Source organism: Acartia tonsa, chromosome 4 (genome assembly GCF_053477335.1).
Source record: "Acartia tonsa isolate MP-2025a chromosome 4, ASM5347733v1, whole genome shotgun sequence".
NCBI lineage: Eukaryota > Metazoa > Arthropoda > Copepoda > Calanoida > Acartiidae > Acartia > Acartia tonsa.
The window spans coordinates 27,011,928-27,033,658 of record NC_137263.1 but is presented as its reverse complement, the minus strand read 5'-3'; the positions used below and the strand labels follow the sequence as shown (position 1 = coordinate 27,033,658).

The following is a 21,731-nucleotide window of genomic DNA, read 5'->3' as shown; positions in this document are numbered from 1 at the left end:
AGCGGGCGCGGCTAGGTGGGTGGCTCGCAGGAGTAAAGTGTATTTTTTCTAAAGTTTGTATGTCATATGTCAATTATAGGTTTGTTGAGTTTCGGTCCCAAACTTACTGAATCATCTCAAATACCTAATGTCCTTATGAATAGACATACTGTATTGAAGGAAAAAACAATTATAAGTAAGTTTCTACATCAAATTACACTAAAATAGGCCAAATAAGGTCTGAAATCCCAATTCCGCAGGGTTTTCTTACCTAACCTAAAAATAAAGAAATTTGATTTTTTCATTTAGATGTATTACCTATAGGACTAGATGTCATTACCCCCCCCCCCCCCCCCATCCTTCTTATATTTGAATTAAGTAGAATTTATTTGTTTTAGATTGAATAAATTTAATTCATATCTAAAATGCAGATTGTTTTAGTTACCTGATACTACAAGCAAGTCCAGAGTTGTTGTCTCCCCTGTATAGCCATGGTTTAAGCCCGTGTGTAGTTTATGTAACACCAAATTCTTCTGTTACTGGGCCTACTGGATTAAAGCCAGGTAACTTTTACGCAACATATCTTAGTTTCCTCTACTTTGTATGTCTAAGTTTATGTAAGTAGGTTTAAACTGAATTAGGTAGGTACAGATTGGCTAATAAAAAATAAAAAATAAATTTTTTTCATTATTTTTGTTCCAAATAGGTATAGTAATATATAATGCAGCGAAGATTATTTGGGTTCAAAGCATTTAAGAAATAATAATAGAGGCTGTGTTAATTATTTTTGTTTTTATTAAGGTGACGTGATAACCCATATGCAAAATTTGCCAATCATTAACAAAACAGACTTTAGATCTCATATTTTATCCTCCATACAAAATCCTCCACAGGGCATTTGTACTAACAAGGTATAGAGATATTTAATTCTCCAACAATTTACAACAATCAATCTTACACGACATTTTACCTACTGTTTAAAGGAATTCTTAAAAACAAATGAAATGTTAACCAATATATATTTGTTATGCTTTTCTAGCACCTAATTACCAAAAACGTAACGTTGCATGTATTGTATATGCATTGTAATAAATGCAAATCTACAGGGTTTGCTTTTTCCTATAATTACACGCTTGAGGCACACCTTTTAGGGAAAAAACGTATTTTTTTTATTTATTTTAGAAAAAGATTGAAGAGCTTGTTTCAAGTCGAGAACCAGGAAAATTTATCAACCCAATAAAATCATATTATCATAGATATCACATGGACATTATTCAAAATGGTGGTGAAACCACATCCCCTATTTGGGACTAAAATCATTGTTTGGTATCTTTTATTTCGTGGATGGAGGGAGGGGGGGGGGGGAGTTTTGACACATTTGCGTAAACCTGGAGTATAGGCTTTATTTTTGGACTAAGAGGATAGGTTATTAGAGGTAAAATCATTCTTATATGATGAAATACCCGCAACTTTAAGATTTTTGGATAGGTCTCCAGGTTCCGGAGCTTCAGGCCTCCAGGTGGTCTCTGTACAGGTAAAAGTGAAAAAAATTTTTTTTAAATAGTTGAGGTCAACTTATAAAACAAAATATGCATCTTTTTAAATGTTATTCACATATTTGATGAAAAAACATGCATATTTTGTTCCATAAGCTGACCTCTAACTCATAAAATGGTTTTTATTTTTATACCTGTACAGAGACCACCTGGGGGCCTGGAGCTCTGGAACTTGGAGGCCTATCAAAAAAAACTTAAAGTTGCAGGTATTTCATCATATAAGAATGATTTTATCTTTAATAACCTATACTCTCAGTCCAAAGATAAAGCCTAAACTCTAGGCTTACGCAAATGTGTCAAAACTCTCCCCCCCCCCCCTTTGTTATATAGCACAGTTATGGAATCTCAACGACAAAGATTTTTTTATCCAATCTTGACAAGTGAGGTATTTTTGGAAAGAGGAATATATATAGAAAACGCCTATGAAAATTAGAAAATCCGCAGAAATCATATTTGCAAGTTATTTGCAAAAATCTGCAATGCTAATTTGCAAAATTAATTTCATGCCTTAAATGACTTATTTAGAAAAAATCTTTTGATGAAATGTGTTTATTTATAAGTTTAGAACATACTTAGAGCAAAAAAAATTTCTTTAGTGTTACTTTTTTCACCTTATATATGAAAAAAGCAGTTTCTCACATTTTATGATAAAAAAAGGTATAGGAACAAAAAATATGATTTTTATTGATGTAAACACAATAATTGGCATAAAATCTATCATCCTAAATGTAAAAATCAGATATAGAATCCTTTTTAGAGCTAATATAGTGCAAAAAGAAACCAAGACATTTTTGCAAAGTATGAAAATCTGAAGAAAATAGTTCTTTTTGCTTTTGATATACATATCAGATAAATGTATATAAAATAGTGATTAAAAACTATAAAACAAGTTATAACTTTTTCAACCCTATCATTGATTAAAATGCACTTTTAGGTTTACTTATTACCAAAGTAGCACATAAAAACTCTTTTTATTAAGTTATTAAACAAAATAAATTCAAATCAACAATTAGGCGTTTTTTATAATGCAGTAGACCATTTTGTAGTTGGTTTTTTGGCATTTATTTTGTTTAATTACATCATAAAAAGAGTTTTTATGCACTACTATGGTAATTCTTAAACCTAAAAGTGCAATTTAATCAATGACAATGTTGAAAAAACTTATAACATGTTTTATAGTTTTTAATCACTATTTTTATATACATTTATCTGATATGTATATCAAAAGCAAAAAGAACTATTTTCTTCAGATTTTCATACTTTGCAAAAATGTCTTGGTTACTTTTTGCACTATATTAGCTCTAAAAAGGATTCTATATCTGATTTTTACATTTAGGATGATAGATTTTATGCCAATTATTGTGTTTACATCAAGAAAAATCATATTTTTTGTTCCTATACCTTTTTTTATCATAAAATGTGAGAAACTGCTTTTTTCATATATAAGGTGAAAAAAGTAACACTAAAGAAATTTTTTTTGCCCTAAGTATGTTCTAAACTTATAAATAAACACATTTCATCAAAAGATTTTTTCTAAATAAGTCATTTAAGGCATGAAATTAATTTTGCAAATTAGCATTGCAGATTTTTGCAAATAACTTGCAAATATGATTTCTGCGGATTTTCTAATTTTCATAGGCGTTTTCTATATATATTCCTCTTTCCAAAAATACCTCACTTGTCAAGATTGGATAAAAAAATCTTTGTCGTTGAGATTCCATAACTGTGATAGCGAGTTTTTGCGAGTTTAGACATCACTAAATTGGTCGTCATGCTGTTTTTGTGAAAATAAGCCAGCTAAATAAGTAGCATGTGTCACAAAAATATGATTTTTAAGTCTTGATATTTTTTAAACTACATGATAGAAAGTTGAAATTCTTTCAAATATATGCCCTACAAATGTTTACACCGTTGAACAGGAAAAAATATGCAGTTCACTGAATTTAAGTTTAAATGCATTTAGTGCAACTACCCCTTTTGGTTAAAAATATTTACCTAAATTGTTTAAATTGAATGTTGTAAATCAAAAACTAGATTGCTGTGATCTATATTCTGAATCGTCAAAATCTTTGTGTTTCCAAATATTTGACCATGGTGTTCCATTATCCTCTAGATGTCTTCCAGCTAGAGATCTAATAAAGGAGTCTCGTGATGATATGATGTGCCAGAGTAAAGAGTCTACCTGTCTTGGTTCCCTTGTTTGTGCTGTACCTGTTTTTAGTACTAATTTTACTAAATTCATTCAGATAAAAAGGGGAAATGACAAGGTAAAATCATTAAGAAAAATTATAATAGTATAGTACCGTAAAATCATTAGCTGCTTTAAATCTTATTTCAATAATTTTGGGGGCAAAATGTCAAGAGACAGTTGACCCTATTATTTGAAAGAAAAAAACTTTTTTATAAAAATTATTTTACATTAAGGAATTTTTGTATGTTGGAAACCCTGCCTTAATATACACATCAGTACAAATATCTGACTTCTGTCCAAGGTAAAACTAAAAGTTATAGTTTTTTATTTCTTGTTTTTGGTTTTAAACGGGAAGCTCTGGGTGTGGTAAAACTGTTTAAAAATTTTAACAAATTGAGAGAAAAAAGTCAAATTTCTTGGATTGTGCTTTTACTTTCCAACGATTCTTATTATTTGGAATTCCATTTAAAACGCACCATAAAACGGCTGGTATTTTGACATTAAGACGCATAATGTGTTCATTGTTGCAGCCAATTTAAAGTTTACAAAATTAATAATGAGAGCTGATTTATTTATCACCTAGTAGGGCCGGATTTGTACAAGGTGGAATTGTAAAGAAACATTTGAAATAGATTACTATCATAATCTTAGAGCTGCAACGCAATTAGGACGAGATCTTTCATTATCACATCTGCCTTTGCCTTTTAACTTCCAAAGTCCAACTTGACTGACTATCTTGAGCTTTCTTAATTATAGATATTCGATGTTGCCACCATTATTACCTGAAATTATGATGAAAATGTTATCTTATGTTATGTCCTTCTCTGCTGCCCTGGCCTTACTCAATGTTATCCCATCTTTACTTCTAGATGGCCAACACATGATTATTGTTCTTCTAGGTTAGTTTAATTTTTATAGAAATTATTCATTACACCTTCTTAATATATTTCCTAAAAAGTCCAAACCCTGATCAGGAATAAAAACATTGCCAGAAAATTATAGATAGATTAATCTGTTAAGCACATTGTTTTGTTTTGTAAGAACTTTTGATATTACAAACTATTCAGTTATAAATCTTTCTCAACCCAATTTAAAAGAAAAAAGTCTACTTCATCATTCCAAAATATATTTCAAGTAAAAAATACTCCTTATCAATCGCATCTCTTAGTAAAGTTAATCAAGCAAATTTAGCTTGGTCAGTGTAATTTTTGATATAACTTCAGCTGCCATTTCACAAAGTATGCGTTTAAGATTATGGGATTTTTATCTGCTAAATTCAAATTTTTTTATTAAATTCAGAAATGCTTATGGTTGGAAGATCTAAGATTTACAGAAAACATTTCCAGGTGGATTAATTTGAATATATTATTATCCGGCCAAAATATGTTTATCATAATTTAAAACTGTTTCATTCTGCAAAATTGACCCTGCTGAAGGGGTGGGGGGGGGGGGTGGTAAAAAAATAAAAAATATGTGGTTGGGGGGAAAAATGTAAAAATTAAGATAACTGAAAACATTTTTTCCATTTTCTCCCCTTCTTTTTGTAAAAAAACTAAAAGAATATGCAAGAGGGGGGATAATATGAATGAAATAAAGAGTTCTGTAAATATTTTTCTATTTTTCCCTATCCTTGCTGGAAAAAACCAGGGGGGAGAGGATAATAAGTTTTGCAGCAGGGGACAAAAATGGATCTTTTGCAGAATATACAGTACACCCCTGAACAGTTTTTGATCTACAAATTGGAGTAATGACGGGACTTAATTATAGTTTCGCAAGTCACCGCAGACTAGGAAAAAAATTAGTTATTTTCTAAATTCAAAATATTATCTCTGGTACTTGGTTTGTATAGAATCATTTTCTTTATTTGCCCCGCAGTGCTGTGAAATAAAACCATTATATGTGGGTCTAAAATTAATTTTGCAAATAGTTGACGACCTAGGTATAAAATATGGATATAAGGGGGGGTTTTTTAATGCAACCATCTCGTAATCAATGTATAAATGGCACTTAGAATTCGAATTTTGATCTGAAATTTTGCATGAGTAATCCTTGGTAGGTCTATTTTCCCTAAATCGAACAAAAAGTTGGAAAAGTAACGGCTGGCAGCTGGCGGCTCAGCCGTTTAGCCGTTTTTTGCCTATTTTCAGGGCAAATTCATCATTAATTACGTAGGAATCAACTTTTAAAAACATATTTTTGGTTTAATTCATGTTAAATGATAACAATAACCTTTTTTAAAATTTCTAATACCAGCTGCTAAACGGCTAGAACCGGCTGAAAACGGCTGGGAGCCGCCAAGAGTATGAAGAGTAGATAGCGCATGTGACATGTCTAGGGGTAGGTTTTTATGGTTGCTGAGCTCAAAAATGCTACCAAAAATAGTGGCGGCCCATCCATATGGCAGCTGGGTAACAGCTGCAGCTCAGCTGGGAGCGGCCAAGAGTAGAATCAGTAGATAGGGCTTGTGACGTGTCTAGGGGTAGGTTTTTATGGGTGCTGAGCTAAATTCTACTACAAAAAATAGAAGCAGCCTATCCATATGGCAGCTGTGTAATGTCCGCAGCTCAGCTGGGAGTGGCCAATAGTAGAATGAGTAGGTTTAGCTTGTGACATGTCTAGGGGTAGGTTTTTAGGGGTGCTGAGCTCAAAAATACTGCCAAAAATAGTGGCCGCTCATCCATATGGCAGCTGGGTAACGGCCGCAGCTCACCTTTAAGCGGCCAAGAGTAGAATGAGTAGATAGGGCTTGTGACGTGTCTAGGGGTAGGTTTTTATGGATGCTGAGCTCAATACTACTACCAAAAATAGAAGCAGCCCATCCATATGGCAGCTGGGTAACGGCCGCAGCTCACCTTAGAGCGGCCAAGAGTATGAAGAGTAGATAGGGCTTGTGACATGTTTAGGGGTAGGCTTGTGACATGTCTATTGCCTAGGGGTAGGTTTTTATGGGTGCTGAGCTCAAAAATGCTACCAAAATTAGTGGTGGCCCATCCATATGGCAGCTGGGTAAGAGCTGCAGCTCAGCTGGGAACGGCCAAGAGTAAATTGAGTAGATAGGGCTTGTGACGTGTCTAGGGGTAGGTTTTTATGGGTGCTGAGCTTAATACTACTACCAAAAATAGAAGCTGGACATCCATATAGCAGCTGGGTAACGGCCGCAGCTCACCTAAGAGCGGCCAGGAGTATGAAAAGTAGATATGGCTTGTGACATGTTTAGGGGTAGGTTTTTAAGGTTGCTGAGCTCAAAAATGCTACCAAAAATAGTGGCAGCCCATTCCTATGGCAGCTGGGTAACAGCTGCAGCTCAGCTGGGAGCGGCCAAGAGTAGAATCAGTAGATAGGGCTTGTGCCGTGTCTAGGGGTAGGTTTTTATGTGTGCTGAGCTCAATACTACTACAAAAATTAGTGGCAGCCCATCCATATGGCAGCTGGGTAACGGCTGCAGCTCAGCTGAGAGCGGCCAAGAGTATAATGAGTAGATAGGGCTTGTGACGTGTCTAGGGGTAGGTTTTTAGGGATGCTGAGCTCAAAAATACTACTAAAAATAGTTGCAGCCCATCCATATGGCAGCTGGGTAACAGCTGCAGCTCAGCTGGGAGCGGCCAAGAGTAGAGAGAGTACATAGGACTTGTGCTGTGTCTAGGGGTAGGTTTTTATGTTTGCTGAGCTTAATACTACTACAAAAATAGTGGCAACCAATCCACATGGCAGCTGGGTAATGGCTGCAGCTCAGCTGAGAGCGGCCAAGAGTAGAATGAGTAGATAGGGCTTGTGACGTGAGGTTTTTAGGGGTGCTGAGCTCAAAAATACTAACAAAAATAGGGGCGGCCCATCCACATGGCAGCTGGGTAACAGCTACAGCTCAGCTAGACACGTCACAAGCCCTATGTACTCATTATACTCTTGGCCGCTCCCAGCTGAGATGCAGCTGTTACCCAGCTGCCATATGGATTGGTCGCCACTATTTTTGGTAGTATTTTTGAGCTCAGCACCCCTAAAAACCTACCTCTAGATACGTCACTAGCCCCATCTACTCATTCTACTCTTAGCCGCTCCCAGCTGAGCAGCGGCCGTTACCCAGCTGCCATATGGATGAGCTGCCACTATTTTTTGTAGTATTATTGAGCTCAGCACCCATAAAAACCTACCCCAAGACACGTCACAAGCTCCATCTACTTATTCTACTCTTGGCCGCTACCAGCTGAGCTGCAGCTGTTACCCAGCTGCCATATGGATGGGCCGCCACTATTTTTGGTAGCATTTTTGAGCTCAGCAACCATAAAAACTTACCCCTAGACATGTCACATGCCCTATCTACTTATCATACTCTTGGTGGCTCCCAGCCGTTTTCAGCCGGTTCTAGCCGTTTAGCAGCTGGCACTAGAAATTTTAAAAATGGTTATTGCTATCATTTAACATGAATTAAACCAAAAATATGTTTTTAAAAGTTGATTCCTACGTAATTAATGATGAATTTGCCCTGAAAATAGGCAAAAAACGGCTAAACGGCTGAGCCGCCAGCTGCCAGCCGTTACTTTTCCAACTTTTTGTTCGATTTAGGGAAAATAGACCTACCAAGGATTACTCATGCAAAATTTCAGGTCAAAATTCGAATTCTAAGTGCCATTTATACATTGATTACGAGATGGTTGCATTAAAAACCCCCCCCTTATAATGTTAATAAGTTAATATTTGTTTTATTAATTTGTTTAGGTTATACTGACAATATTAGGAACTTTCTTGGTTGTAGTTAATATTGGAATTGGATTCTACAGGGTGATTGTTTCTGGATCTTCAAACATTTTATTTACATAATATTTATGGTTAATTTGTGTTTAATTCATGATGGGTAAATGTTCACCAAAAATGCCAAAATTTATTTTTGGCTTTTAGCGCTTAAAACTGTGTAGAAATTAAGTTTTAAGTGTATAATTACTTATAGGTTTTTCTTGTCCATTTATAGAGAAATAATATAATGACTTGGATAGCAAACGATTTGAGATTAAACACTTTGTATTGTATTGAATAATTCTCAGGATTCTCTGGAGAATGTCTTTTAGTCTGCTTCAATCCATTTTCACTATTTTCACAATAATTAGTCTAGCTGATGAAGCCGGTCATAATTAGATTTAAAAACAGCAACAGTTTCAGAATTTTTAACATCAGTTGGTAAACTGTTCCATTTTTGAACAACTCTCATACTAAATTATTAATCTCATTTTAAAGATCAGTCATTTAGATGAATTATGGTACAATTGGTGAAAATTTCTCCATAACTTTAGCTCAAGTTGGTAAGCTTTTTTAGAACTTCGATAAAACGTGGTGTATGAATGCCATGTAAAGGCCTTTAAAGTACCTGTTTTACTTTAATTTTCTTTTGTAGTTTGTTTAGTAGTATTCAAGATTTCAAATGCTAATTGTTTTATTATTTTGTAGCAGAAATTTTGATTTTAAAAAAGACAATAATGAAGCTTGCAGTGTTGTGATGAAAATTTTTGGTTTGATTCTAACCCCACAAATTTCCAATAAATAATATTTGAATACCTAGTATTTGTTAATTGTAGGAATTAGAATTGAACCAATCGGTGTAAAAATATGTGATAATTTCATTATTTCTTCATCAGTTTTCTACCTTATCATTTACATTAACAATTTCTTGTAAGAATTTACTTTTTATAAAGTATTAAAGACGTATTTATTTGCTAATATTTGATAAAAATTAAAGGGGAAAAAACAAGAAAATGAGTTTACCCGTCCATTTTTTTTCCAGAAATTATAATGAGCTGAAATGTGTACAAAGCTCTGTTTGTCAGGACATACAGATCTCTTGGCCTCCGGACTTCTGGAACAAAACCTCTCAGACATTCTTCTGGCATCAGAGGTACTATTTAACCTGACCTCTGACTTACTAGTCTAAAAGAAGAATATCTTGCGATGATTAATTATAACAGCTAATGTGTAGAAAAGAATTATATTATATATATTAAAAATACATGACTTTGTAGAAGCGTAGCAACAAATCAATATGTTAAGACGGACGTACATATTTGTTTATTTCATTTTGTTCATGCAATAAAAGTTGAATATTATTAAATAGAATGGCGAATACTTGGAGACAAGTAGAATCCTGTTGGCTTCCTCCAGCAATATATTTGCTAAAATTTTGTCAACTCAGCCAACAGCCGACTGTATTATTCTTCCCGATGTTCCATTCAGGTAAGTCGTAACAGACTTAAAGGATTAATTCAAATCCTTTATTATGCAGACTATTAAAAACTGGCAGCTAATAGATCAAAAATTCTGCGTTTGACCGTTTAATACAGCATTATGACTTTTTATAATTTTGTTTGCTAAGGGGGGGGGGGGGTGTTAATCCAACCATCTCGTAATCATTGATTAAATGGCACTTAGAATTCGAATTTGGATCTGAAATTTTACATGAGTAATCCTTGGTAGGTCTATTTTCCCTAAATCGAACAAAAAGTTGGAAAAGTAACGGCTGGCGGCTCAGCCGTTTTGCCATTTTTTAGATATATTCAATTCAAATTAGTCACGAAACCTATCTCCACATAATACTCTTTTCCGCTCCAAAACGTTAGCAAACTGTTCTAGCTGGTAGCTGTTGGTACTAGAAATTTAAAAAATGGTTATTGCTATCATTTAACATGAATTTAACCAAAAATATGTTTTAAACAGTTAATTCTTACGTAATTAATGATGAATTTGCCCTGAAAATAGGCAAAAATCGGCTAAATGACTGAGCCGCCAGCCTTTACTTTTTCAACTTTTTGTTTAATTTAGGGAAAATAGACCTACCAAGGATTACTCATGCAAAATTTCAGTTCAAAATTCGAATATTAAGTGTCATTTAATCATTGATTATGAGATGGTTGGATTAACCCCCCCCCCCCCCTTACCAAAGAAAATTATAAAAAGTCATAATGCAGTATTAAACGGTCAAACGCAGATTTTTTGATCTATTAGCTGCCAGTTTTTAATAGTCTGCATAATAAAGGATTTGAATTAAAAATTTACAAAAAGGTCGGAAATTCGATCTTTTCTATCTAGGCCAGTTCAGCTAATGGTTGAGATGTTACAGCAAGGTTCAGTAATCAGCGAGGATTCTCAACAAGCTATGGAGGCCATAGGTCTAGCCCAACAATTTCAAGTACCCGGAACTTTCTCCTTAGTCAAGGTTTAATTTTTGATATTCGAATTTTGTATTATTGACTGATTGCTTTACCTCTGAAAGATCGGATCTATCTAACCATTTACGAGATCTTAGCGGACATACAGGGTGAGTCAGAAAAAACTGAGTTTTCCGATTTTCTGATACAACCAGTAGGAATATGGACAAAACAATTATAGTTTCTTGTTCTCTATAAAAATATACATTAAACTTATAAAAGGTGTTTTTGAATATCTCTGAAAACACCGGCGCTTTTTAGAGCATAAAGATTTTAAAAAGTGTGTGTGATGACTTTTTCGGCCATTATTTTGTACTTTTTAGGTCATTATTTTTTTAGGTAGATTTATTTATAATAAAAAATGTCTACCCTTCTAAAAAGATAAACAAACATATTTTTTGATTATTAAAATTTTTATTCAACAGATTGTAAATACTTAACATCTTAAAAATACAATTTATTTAAATTAAATTATCACATTATAAATCAAACGTTTTGTTATAATCTATTGTTAAGACTTAATACCCCATGACCAGAAAACCAGCTCATGACTGAAAATATTTCATCTTGTTACCTAAATTCCTCCCCCCTCCCCCAGAATTTCCTCTATGTTTGGTGCAAGACTGGATTAAATCCCCAAAATCTCCGCCCACTTTTGACAAATTATACTTGTGTGTTATTATACAGGGTGACCACTATGTACGTTATGTTCAATATGTTCATATTGAACACCACTTTTAGGTTTTTTGGTACGTTTTTGTTCGTTATTGATTTTTGTGTACAATATGAACATTTTAGCATACGTTATTGTACGTTTTTCTGTAATGTATGATTAGTATTAGTAATCAATAATGTATTTGTATTTCATAAAAACTACAAAAAAAATTCTCCGCGCTTCGCGCGCCATTTTACCAATTTATCCTGGGATTTATGACGTCATAGTAAAGCTTCCATAAAATAAAAAAAATCAACTCAATCAAGCATTTCAGTAAATATAAAAAAAAATTCCTCTAAACTAATTGCAAACCTTATCAGGACATATGCGAAGTTAAACTTTAAAAGAGTATCATATTTGTTCATCAGTTAGCAAGATAATTTTTAGTTGATATTTATGTTTTCTTGTACTTATAGGAATGAGATACTACTTTCTATAATACAAAGTAGAACGATGTCTATCTATCCGTCTTTCCAATTGGGTTCTACTCTTCAGGTAATATACCTACTGGTCCTGTTGTGGTTTTAGGCAAAAGATCCCTTCTCCAAAAAATTTCTTTTTGTAAAATATAACAAGTAAGTGAGGTGGGGAAACTCCCTTTAAAAAAAAACTTTACACTACCTCTTTTGGCGATGCCACTAGAGGCTAGGAGCGAAGATGCTGGAATATTTAATAGTACTTAAATAAATGAATATAAACCTCATTATTAGTTGGTACTATTTACATGATTAAATTGGGTAAATATTTTTAGGGGAGGTAATTAAGGGGGGGGGGTAGTTAACACCCAAAACAGATTTCAGGGGGGTAGAAAAATTTCCGGTTTATGTAATTTACATAAACTTTCAATTATGTCTTCCCATATTTTTACATGATATAAACAATGTAAATGAGAAATTTAAACAACTGTGATTTTTTTCAAATTAGAATGTAGAATACCTATGATGTTGATATTTTATAGGTAGTTAAAGGTTTTTTTTTCCTCAATTTAAATCCAAAAGTTGATATAATGTATACTACTTTCTATAAATACTAGTGGAAAGAAATTGTTCTACTTTGTATTATAGATATACTAGCGGCTTCAAGAGGTGTTATTTAGATTTATAAAGAAAAAGTAAAAAAAAAATTGGGGTGAAGGAAATTTTATTTTTTTGGTGGGGGGGGGGCGGGGTATTAGAACTTTCCTTTTTTGATTTCAGATTTTAAAAGAAATTTTTTTGTTAAGGGGGGTGATTTCAATTTTTTTGGGGGGTTGGGGGTGTCCCACCCCCCAAGAAAATAGCTTAAAACCATCCCAGGACCAGTAGGTATATTCCCTAAAAAGTAGAGCATAATCGGTTCAGTGGTTACTGAGATCTTAAGCTTCAGACAGACAGACATCGTACTACTTTGTATTTTAGATGTATATGTGTTTTATGGTACGTTATTGTACGTTATTTTTTCAAAAAATGTACGTTATTGTGTTCATTGTAATTTTTTTGTAGTACGTTATTTTCAATATTAATATCAAAAAGGCGGTATTATAATCCATCATAATAACTTCATTTAAATAGGGTAGGGTTTCTTAAAGGCATTTTTAAAAGCGAAGCTTTTCTATAATTAGGGTCGGTCCGTCCGTACGTCCGTCCGTCCGTACGTCCGTCCGTAACGGATAGCTTTTTTCGTTAATTTAGGCATGTTAGGATTGTCCTATCGATTTCAAATTTTGCATGGTGATTCCTTTAATAGTTAGGTACGATTTAGAAAGCGTAGCAACTCTATAATCATTACCAAAATGTCCGTACGTCCGTTTTAAACATGTTGATTTTTTTACTTTTTTAACAACAAATTTTTATGTGATCAAATCATCCGATTGATCTGATTTTTGGTATATCGATTCCTGGGAGAACAAAGTATAATGTTATAAGCGAAGCAACTCTATAATCAAGTCCTAAAAATGTAGGTATGTCCATAAACATTATCCTGTATAAAGCATTTTTTTAAAACAAATTTACTTAGAATTTTGCTTCGACTCTTATATATTTATATTCTGATTATTTAGTTCTGACAATATATAAGTGTTAATGTCCGTTTGTCCTACTGTTTCAGTGCTTCGCTTTTATGGATGTTGTCATCCTTGTTATTTTAGAAATTCAAACCTTGATAACTTTTTTATCTTGAGAGATTTTTTTTGTCAAATAAAAAGGGTTTTTATTCTTTTTACTATAAGCTACGATATTATAGAAGATTCTTTTAAACCACATGCATCACAATCAAGAAATATGAAAAAATGACAAATTGCAGTATTCTAAAAATGCTTTTGTGAGGAGCCCAAGAGCATTTCACCTTTAAAACTCATTAAAGTACTTTTCTTAGACCTTTTTCTAAATAAATATTTTATACAAAATAAATGAGTTATTTTAATTTTTCTTGATCAACATTTTTCACACAAGGCATTTTTTGACACCATACACCAATCATAGAGGCCGCATTTTTAGAGATAATGAAAAACACCTTTCAAGTTTGATGTGCTTTTGTACAGAGAACAAGGACATATAATTATTTTTTCTGTATTCCTACTGGTTGTTTCTGAAAATCGAAAAACTCAGTTTTTCTGACTCACCCTGTACACATTTAAATTTTTAATTAGGAAGAACGTGTCGAGGCCAAAAAAGATGATGAAAAATTTGATAGTGATAATAAAATGGAAGAGGAGGAGAATGATGATGTTTTTCAATCCTATCACCATAAACAACAACTTAGCGAATTTAGTTTAGCTGATAATAATCATGCTCTTGACCTTTCTCCTTCCAGTAGGTAAAACTTCTTAAATTATTTAATTTTTACCAGCAATGCTCCTCCAAGTCATCAGTTTTGGTCAATTTGTAACACTCGCATCTTTTACATATATTATCTCTTCCCATATTTAGAGTGCCTTAGAGTCAACACTTATAGCATATAATAATACTACTGTATATGTTAGATAACACCCTTTTAAACTGATCAATTTTTTCAATGATTATTCCTATGATGAAAGAATAGATTTACTATTTCGTTAGATTGTTTACTTAAACTTTTTTTAAATTTTCTTCACCCATTTGCAATTTTTTTTCATATTTCCCAGGAGGGAGAGGACAACAAAAATTAAATCATTATTGGAATCTTGTCGGTCTTGTTTACTTTACGTAATTTAATTTACTTTTTTATTCTTTATTTCAAAACATGCTCGGTTTTAATCAACTTCGATATATTTAATAAACAACAAGGATGACAACATCCATAAGTAGCGAAGCACAAACAATTAAATAAGAATTTAGATATTAATTGTCAAAAGCATGTAATTAGGAAAAAATTACGAAACCTTTTCAACATTTTTTTTTAAATTTCTTAATATTTATATTTCAGTACTATGATAAACTGACTGATGGTTAAAGTAAATTGCATAGTGGATGCTCAAAACAACGGGAAATTTAATTTTGATATGTTTAACTACAAAAATTTAAAAAAAAACGGACCATAAACGACAAAGATATGAGGAAAAATATAAAAATAGCCAAAAACCTGAAAAAAGGCAATTCTGACCGTCATAGTTGTTTTCTTTAAACGATAGAAAATTTAATTTTGATATCTATAACTGAAAAAATTTTGGAAATCGGACCATAAACACCAAAGGTATGGAATAAAATGTGAAAAATTCAAAAATAGCTTAAAACCTGCTTAAAGACAGTCTGACCGCCACAGTTGTTTTCTTAAATCGACAGGAAATTCAATTTTGATATCTTTAACTGAAAAAATTTTGGAAATCGGACCATAAACACCAAAGGTATGGAAGAAAATGTGAAAAATACAAAAATAGCCTAAAACCTGCTTAAAGACAGTCTGACCGTCATAGTTGTTTTCTTAAATCGACAGGAAATTCAATTTTTATATCTTTGACTGAAAAAATTTTGGAAATCGGAACATAAACACCAAAGATATGGAGAAAAATGTGAAAAATACAAAAATAGCCTAAAACCTGCTAAAAAGCGGTCCAACCGCCTTTGATGTTTTATAGTTAATTGTGCTCCTTAATAATAGGAATGTTGTCAAAAAATTTCAGCCTTTTACCTTTTATATGAGCCGAGAAATTTACGTTTCCCCCAAACTAAGACGGACGGACGGACAGTCGGACATTTCAAATTATAGAGTAGCTTCGCTACTAATAAGTGATTTTTTAGGTTAACATACAATTCAAGAAATGAAAAACATTTTTCATTTGAGTTTCCTCAGACAGAATCTACAAGCAGTAAATCTAACACATTGACAGTGGTCGGATCTAGAAGAAATAATTCTTTACAACGCAATAGGAAATTATTTTTATGTTACGTCATATAAGCACTTGATTATTATTACAGCTACTCTGTGATAAGTGTCCGTACTCCTTACTACCCGAAAAAGTTATTTTTTTCTTTTTTGTTTTATTTAATATATATATTAATTGTAATACAAAAGTAAGGAATCACAAAGTCAACTAGGACCGTACAAGTGCGTAATCCCTAATTTGTTTATAAGATTTTGTTAATACTTGGAGATGTAGATATTTTTTGGTTAAGGATTTTAGATAATATTTTCTTTCATGATACAACAAAAACTAATATTCTACTTAATTAACGTTCCTCCGCTTTTAAAAATGGACTGTAATTTTTTTTTCTTTTGACAGCACAATATTACAAGATGTGACTATTAAATACAGGGTGTCCGTCGGAAACTGTTTTTCTTAAATTGCTTATTACTCCCTTAATATTTTACCTATCTTAGTAAAAAAAAAAGTTTTGGGCAGCCTACTACTGGCCATTTTATGGGATAATGATAAAAAATCCACAAAATAACTTAACTACAGTGTGTTTTTTTTTATGAGAACTTTTTTGAAAGCAATTTTACCCCACTTCAAAGTTGAGATATAGAGCTAAAAATGTATACAGATACTATTAGGGACATGTACTAGAACATATCAAAGTTTGAAGGTCATATCCCAACCAGGGAGGGAGTACTGGCCCCCCAAAGTCGACTACAGAAAATCAAATTTTTTAAAGAAAAATGCACTAAAACCATTTTTATATGTTGACACCTAAGTTTTGAATTTTAGATTTTACTGTACTTTTTAAATTAAAACTGAATTTTTTTTTGTGTCCTATTAATTGCATTTAAAAACGAAGAAAATAAGCTATTAATCATTAAATTCTGATAACTATAAGTGGGGTAAAATTGCTTTCAAAAAAGTTCTTATAAAAAAAACACTGTATAACTCACTTTTTCGGACTTTCTGAACGGTTAAGAGCGAACGTGATTTTCTCGGCTTCTATATTTGATAAAAGAAAAAATTTTGTTGAAGTTTTCTATTACGCATATGCATGCTTACTACATTTTTTCTGTCTTGACAGTAAAGATATGAGAACGATGTGATATATACGACAACTTCAAAAGTTATGGGAAAGTATTTATTCTATTTTTACCCAAATATTTACAGAGTTTTGTCAAGAGATAGAAATAATTAAATTTGGATCTAGAAAGCCACCACCATTGAAGTACCTGACAAGCCTGGAATGTGGAGCTTCCCTGCCAAGTGTACACACACCCTGGACTCCCTTAGCTGCATCACCAGTCATAGAAGAAACATTTAAGAAGATTGTTCAACAGCAAAAAGGAAAAGTAAGAATTGTTTAGTCAAGTTCCAAAAGAAAAAAGGTGTTTTGTGTCTCTATTAGGTTATTCACTGCGAATTTTAAAAGAAAAAAAGTTGACCCTCAAAATCTCACCTTAAAGTGATACTTTTCTAATGTCCACTAAGTTGTAACTTTGTAAGTAGTAAGGATTAAAATCCATTAAGTCTCTTCTAACAAGATATTGGCAACTTTTTGCACACATTTTCGCAAACGGCAATTATTTCCTTTATTTGAAGTTTTGGTTAATAACATTTTCATAAAAGTTTTCAGTAATTATCATTTAAGATCCATTGTTGAGAAAAAATAACTGAAAAAGTCTGTTTCTATGCAAAATAAGCTTAAGATCTAATGATTTTAAAAATTTGCGATTTAATGGTAAAAAAGAATATTTTTTGCTTTTTGATAGCCTGAATATGTTTAATTTTGTTTTTTATATAATTTATTCTTTGAAAAGACATGCATATTCTTGTAGATTTGAAAAAAATTAAAAAAATTAAAAATCGGAATTAATTAAAATTAATCAATAGCCTTTAAAAAATACTTTTGATATTTTTAACCTATATAATCAATAAAATCAATGGAAAATAAAATAGTTTTATAAAACAAACTTTTGGAAAAGGTTTAAGATAACTTCATAAAATTAGTATTTAAGTAGGATATTTTCTTGTCTATTTTAAAAATGCAATTTAAACATAGTTAACGAATTTTTTATTAGCAAGAATAGTAATAAAATATTTCAATAACTACTTAAACCTTTTTGTGGCTATGTTATTTATTTAAACAGAAAATCTATTTTGTCAGAATTATAAAAATAATGAAGTATTTTCAATCAAGCTTGCAAAATAAATGTAATTTTATCAAACTTCCTCACAGTTTATAGAAGATATTGTTTTAAAATATTAATTATCAAAATAAAATCTTTAATTTACAATGTTTAAAACACCTAAAAGTAAATTCTAAGCAAAATTAGACTTATTCTCTAGATTTAGAGTAGCTGTGCTACTTAAAAAAACATCTAGTATTAAAACCTATCAGCTGATCAAATTTCATTAATCATAAATTGGTGGTTTACAGATATCTAAACATATAAGTCTTACAGATTTATTGTTAAGATGGAATGTAAAGTACAAGATGCCATTAAGTCAAATTTTAAACAAAATTTTTTTCATTAATTTGTTAACAAAAAATAATGTTATAAATTTAAACTCACAAAGAGACTATTGTGTATTTTAATGATATGTTCTTTCTGCAATTTTAATCAAAACAAACTTTTTCTCTCATTCAAGTCAGGGATGATTTTAGCACCAAAAAAATAAAACAAATTGAAATACTTTTGATTTAATTTGATATTATCGTACAATATTTTTTTTATATATATAATTTAATAAATATATTCATGAAATATTTACCTGTCACAAAGACGACATATAAAAACAACATCCTTATAAGGAAATTAAAATCTAAATTCAAATTTTTCAAATTCATTTTATGCTTAAGAAGGGACGAGAAGGATTTGAATCTCAACATTAACTTGTTATTTTGCTTGTATATTTATCATATTTGTTTACAATTTATTGGTAAAGTGTGGTAATACTTTATTTCGAGTCTATGCCATTGTGTATTGTCGAATTTAGGAGCCTGGGATTTAGGGATGTGTTGATTTTATTATTTGGCATCCAAACTCCCTAATTGTATCACTTCTTAAGAAACTAGGGGGAGGCTGGGTGATACTGGAGTGATATAAGAATTCGAGACAATACGTTGTGATAGCAACACGGGTGGGTGGGTTTGAACTCAAATTCTTCCTTACTCGGCACGTTACCAACAATTTAGCTATGAATGATTTATATAATATATATATATGATTTAATTAAAACCAAGGAACAATATTGAATAACTTAGGCTCACTTTTTCTGATGATCTAATCTACAATGCAATGTTTGGTCTAGAATGCACAGAATTGGTAGTTGTCTAATCTTTGTACACATATAAAAATATATGTAATTCATTTTAAGGAAACTGAAAATGAGGAAAAGTTGCGAAATCTTTCTGTAAGTAGCGCAGATTTTGAAAGCTGTACTCCAAACACTCCCAATCATGCCAAAATTAATTCTAGTCCTTCAGGTAATAGAAAGATTTTTAAATGGGTAATTTTGATTTGTAAAGGAAGTGGTAGAATGTTATTTTATCGTATTTTAGAAATATTGATTATGCTTATTGTTTTATTTAACAAAATATTTACTACAATACGGTCAACAAAAATTAACCTTTGCTTTTAAAGATAAAGTTGGAAAAGAAATTAAAAAGGGGGGGGGGGGTTAATGCAACCATCTCGTAATCAGTGAGCAAATGGCACTTAGAATTCGAATTTCCATCTGAAATTTTGCATGAGTAATCCTTGGTGGGTCTATTTTCCCTAAATCGAACAAAAGTTGGAAAAGTAACGGCTAACGGCTGGCGGCTTAGCTGTTTAGCCATTTTTTGGATATCTATAGTACAAATTAGTCACGAAACCTATCTTCACAAAATACTTGTTTCCATTCCAAAACTCTATTAAACGGTTCTAGACGGTAGCTGTTGGCACTAGAAGTTTCAAAAATGGTTATTGCTATTATTTAACATGAATTAAACCAAAAATATGTTTTAAAAAGTTGATTCCTACGTAATTGATGATGGATTTACTCTGAAAATAGGAAAAAAACGGCTAAACGGCTGAGCCGCCAGCTATTACTATTCCAACGTTTTGTTCGATTTAGGGAAAATAGACCTATCAAGGATTACTCATGCAAAAGTTTAGATCGAAATTCGAATTCTAAGTGCCATTTGCTCACTGATTACGAGATGGTTGCATTAACCCCCCCCCCCCCTTATAAAACAAATCCTTTCATTGATTTACTATGATAGTTATTCAATGATTTAGGTAAACAGTCTGGTAGAAAATCAAACGAAGTTGAAAGTAATGCTTCATCTGCAGCTCAAATAGATCATGCTTACTATTGTGTTGAGGTTAAGACCGAGCCTCATCAGTCCAGTAGTCACAGGTCTGTAAAATATAGTCAGGGATCTGAATCTTTAATGTTGCGTCGCGTACCAAATTCTCAACATGTGGCAATCTCTTAAATTACTTGAAAATTGTTAGCGTTGCAAAATTAATATTATAATTAAACATTGATTTTTATTTACACATTTCACAAAATGCAGAGATACGCTAATTAACAAGAGAATTCTGTGAAGGCAATAACAATTGAATATATTTCAGTGTAATATATCCAGAAGTTAGAATATCTCCTCCTGAACCAGAGGTGGTTCTCTCCCCTCCAGAACATTCTGAATTCCAATCTGTGAGTATCGACAATGACACACAACGGAACAGCACCTTGACTCAGCTCTCAGAATTATTCGCACCCGCCATGGTCAAGAATCTATCCCCGATCCAACAAATATTATTATTACGACAGCAAGAATTATTACATAGAAATACAAAATCTGAATTTGGACTTGAAAATTCAATAACAGGGGGTTCGGAAAGTTCAGGCGACTCCTTGGACAATAAAAATAATATTCGGAGCAACCAAGAAACAACAAAATACAAGCCAAAGCCACATAAAAGCAAAGCACCTGAAATGGAGGGAAAGTTTAAATGTGAAAAATGTGGCAAATCCTACAACTGGAATTACAACCTAAACAGACACATGCGATTTGAGTGTGGTATTGGACATCGCTTCCAATGTGGGGTGTGTAAGCGCAGGTTTCCGCATAAACAGAATGCGGCTATACATCTAAAACGGAAACATTTGTTGCAAATAGATTCTGCGGAGGAAATGTTGGCTTCTGGTCACATTGTGCTATTGTCAAACATTTTGAACATTTCTTCCAGTTAATACAAATTTGTAACCGACGCATTGATCCTGAACGAGGTAAATTTAAGGTAGTTGTTAAGCGAATATAATTAAAGTCCATTTGAATTTGGAGCGAGAAAGTGTTCTAGCAAAAATCCAATCTGCTCCTTAACTATTTATTTTAATTCTAATTCTTATTAATTTTTATTTATTTTTCACAAAATAAATTTAAATATATCCTTTTAATTCGCACCCAAACAACTTTGCTTTTACCAAGAAGACAAAAAAAAATAATCTCATTTTGAGAATGTAATATAGGTTTTTCATTTATACCTAGCAACTACCTGCAACTTACTTCGTCCTGGATTCCATGGTGAATTATCAATATTTTCTTATAATGTTATAATGAGTTACCACTTGTTTATTTATAACAATGTAGGTGATAATTCATTCAGCTTAAAAATAGGCTCATGTAACGATTTCGGTGTAAAATAGTTTTCAGCTCCTAGTTTAAACCAGTTTATTTTTTCTCTAAATTTGCATATTTGAGCTTCATATTTTCTGAATAAAAATATTTATCCGTGTA

General features: G+C 32.1%; 2 protein-coding genes across 4 annotated transcripts in view; both read left to right on the top strand.

The window, feature by feature from the left end:
* Positions 1–9,499, top strand: part of S2P (membrane-bound transcription factor site-2 protease) — a 16,294-nt gene extending 6,795 nt beyond the window's left edge. The window contains exons 4-12 of one of the 3 annotated variants that reach the window (XM_080157261.1): positions 421–542; positions 781–890; positions 1,162–1,198; positions 3,570–3,802; positions 3,960–4,027; positions 4,483–4,625; positions 5,026–5,072; positions 8,440–8,575; positions 9,009–9,499. In XM_080157261.1, coding sequence (XP_080013387.1) covers positions 421–542; positions 781–890; positions 1,162–1,198; positions 3,570–3,802; positions 3,960–4,027; positions 4,483–4,625; positions 5,026–5,072; positions 8,440–8,541 — 862 coding nt within the window. In that variant the 3' untranslated portion in view covers positions 8,542–8,575; positions 9,009–9,499. Of the gene's footprint in view, positions 1–420; positions 543–780; positions 891–1,161; positions 1,199–3,569; positions 3,803–3,959; positions 4,028–4,482; positions 4,626–5,025; positions 5,073–8,439 lie in introns of all 3 variants that reach the window. The other 2 variants (XM_080157263.1, XM_080157260.1) reach the window with 2 other exon arrangements.
* Positions 9,477–21,731, top strand: LOC145316619 (uncharacterized). Its single transcript, XM_080157259.1, has 9 exons — positions 9,477–9,607; positions 9,824–9,942; positions 10,795–10,921; positions 14,255–14,421; positions 15,822–15,950; positions 17,151–17,292; positions 19,322–19,430; positions 20,227–20,347; positions 20,566–21,731. Exons 1-9 carry the CDS (start codon positions 9,515–9,517, stop codon positions 21,185–21,187), a joined length of 1,629 nt encoding a protein of 542 aa, XP_080013385.1. The 5' UTR covers positions 9,477–9,514; the 3' UTR covers positions 21,188–21,731.

Bases quoted from the DNA above. Each gene is read 5' to 3' on its own strand.
- LOC145316619 (XM_080157259.1), top strand. From the start codon at position 9,515: ATGTGTACAAAGCTCTGTTTGTCAGGACATACAGATCTCTTGGCCTCC. The intron at 9,608-9,823 runs GTACTATTTAAC...ATTATTAAATAG, and splicing joins ACATTCTTCTGGCATCAGAG to AATGGCGAATACTTGGAGAC. The intron at 19,431-20,226 runs GTAATAGAAAGA...TCAATGATTTAG, and splicing joins AATTAATTCTAGTCCTTCAG to GTAAACAGTCTGGTAGAAAA.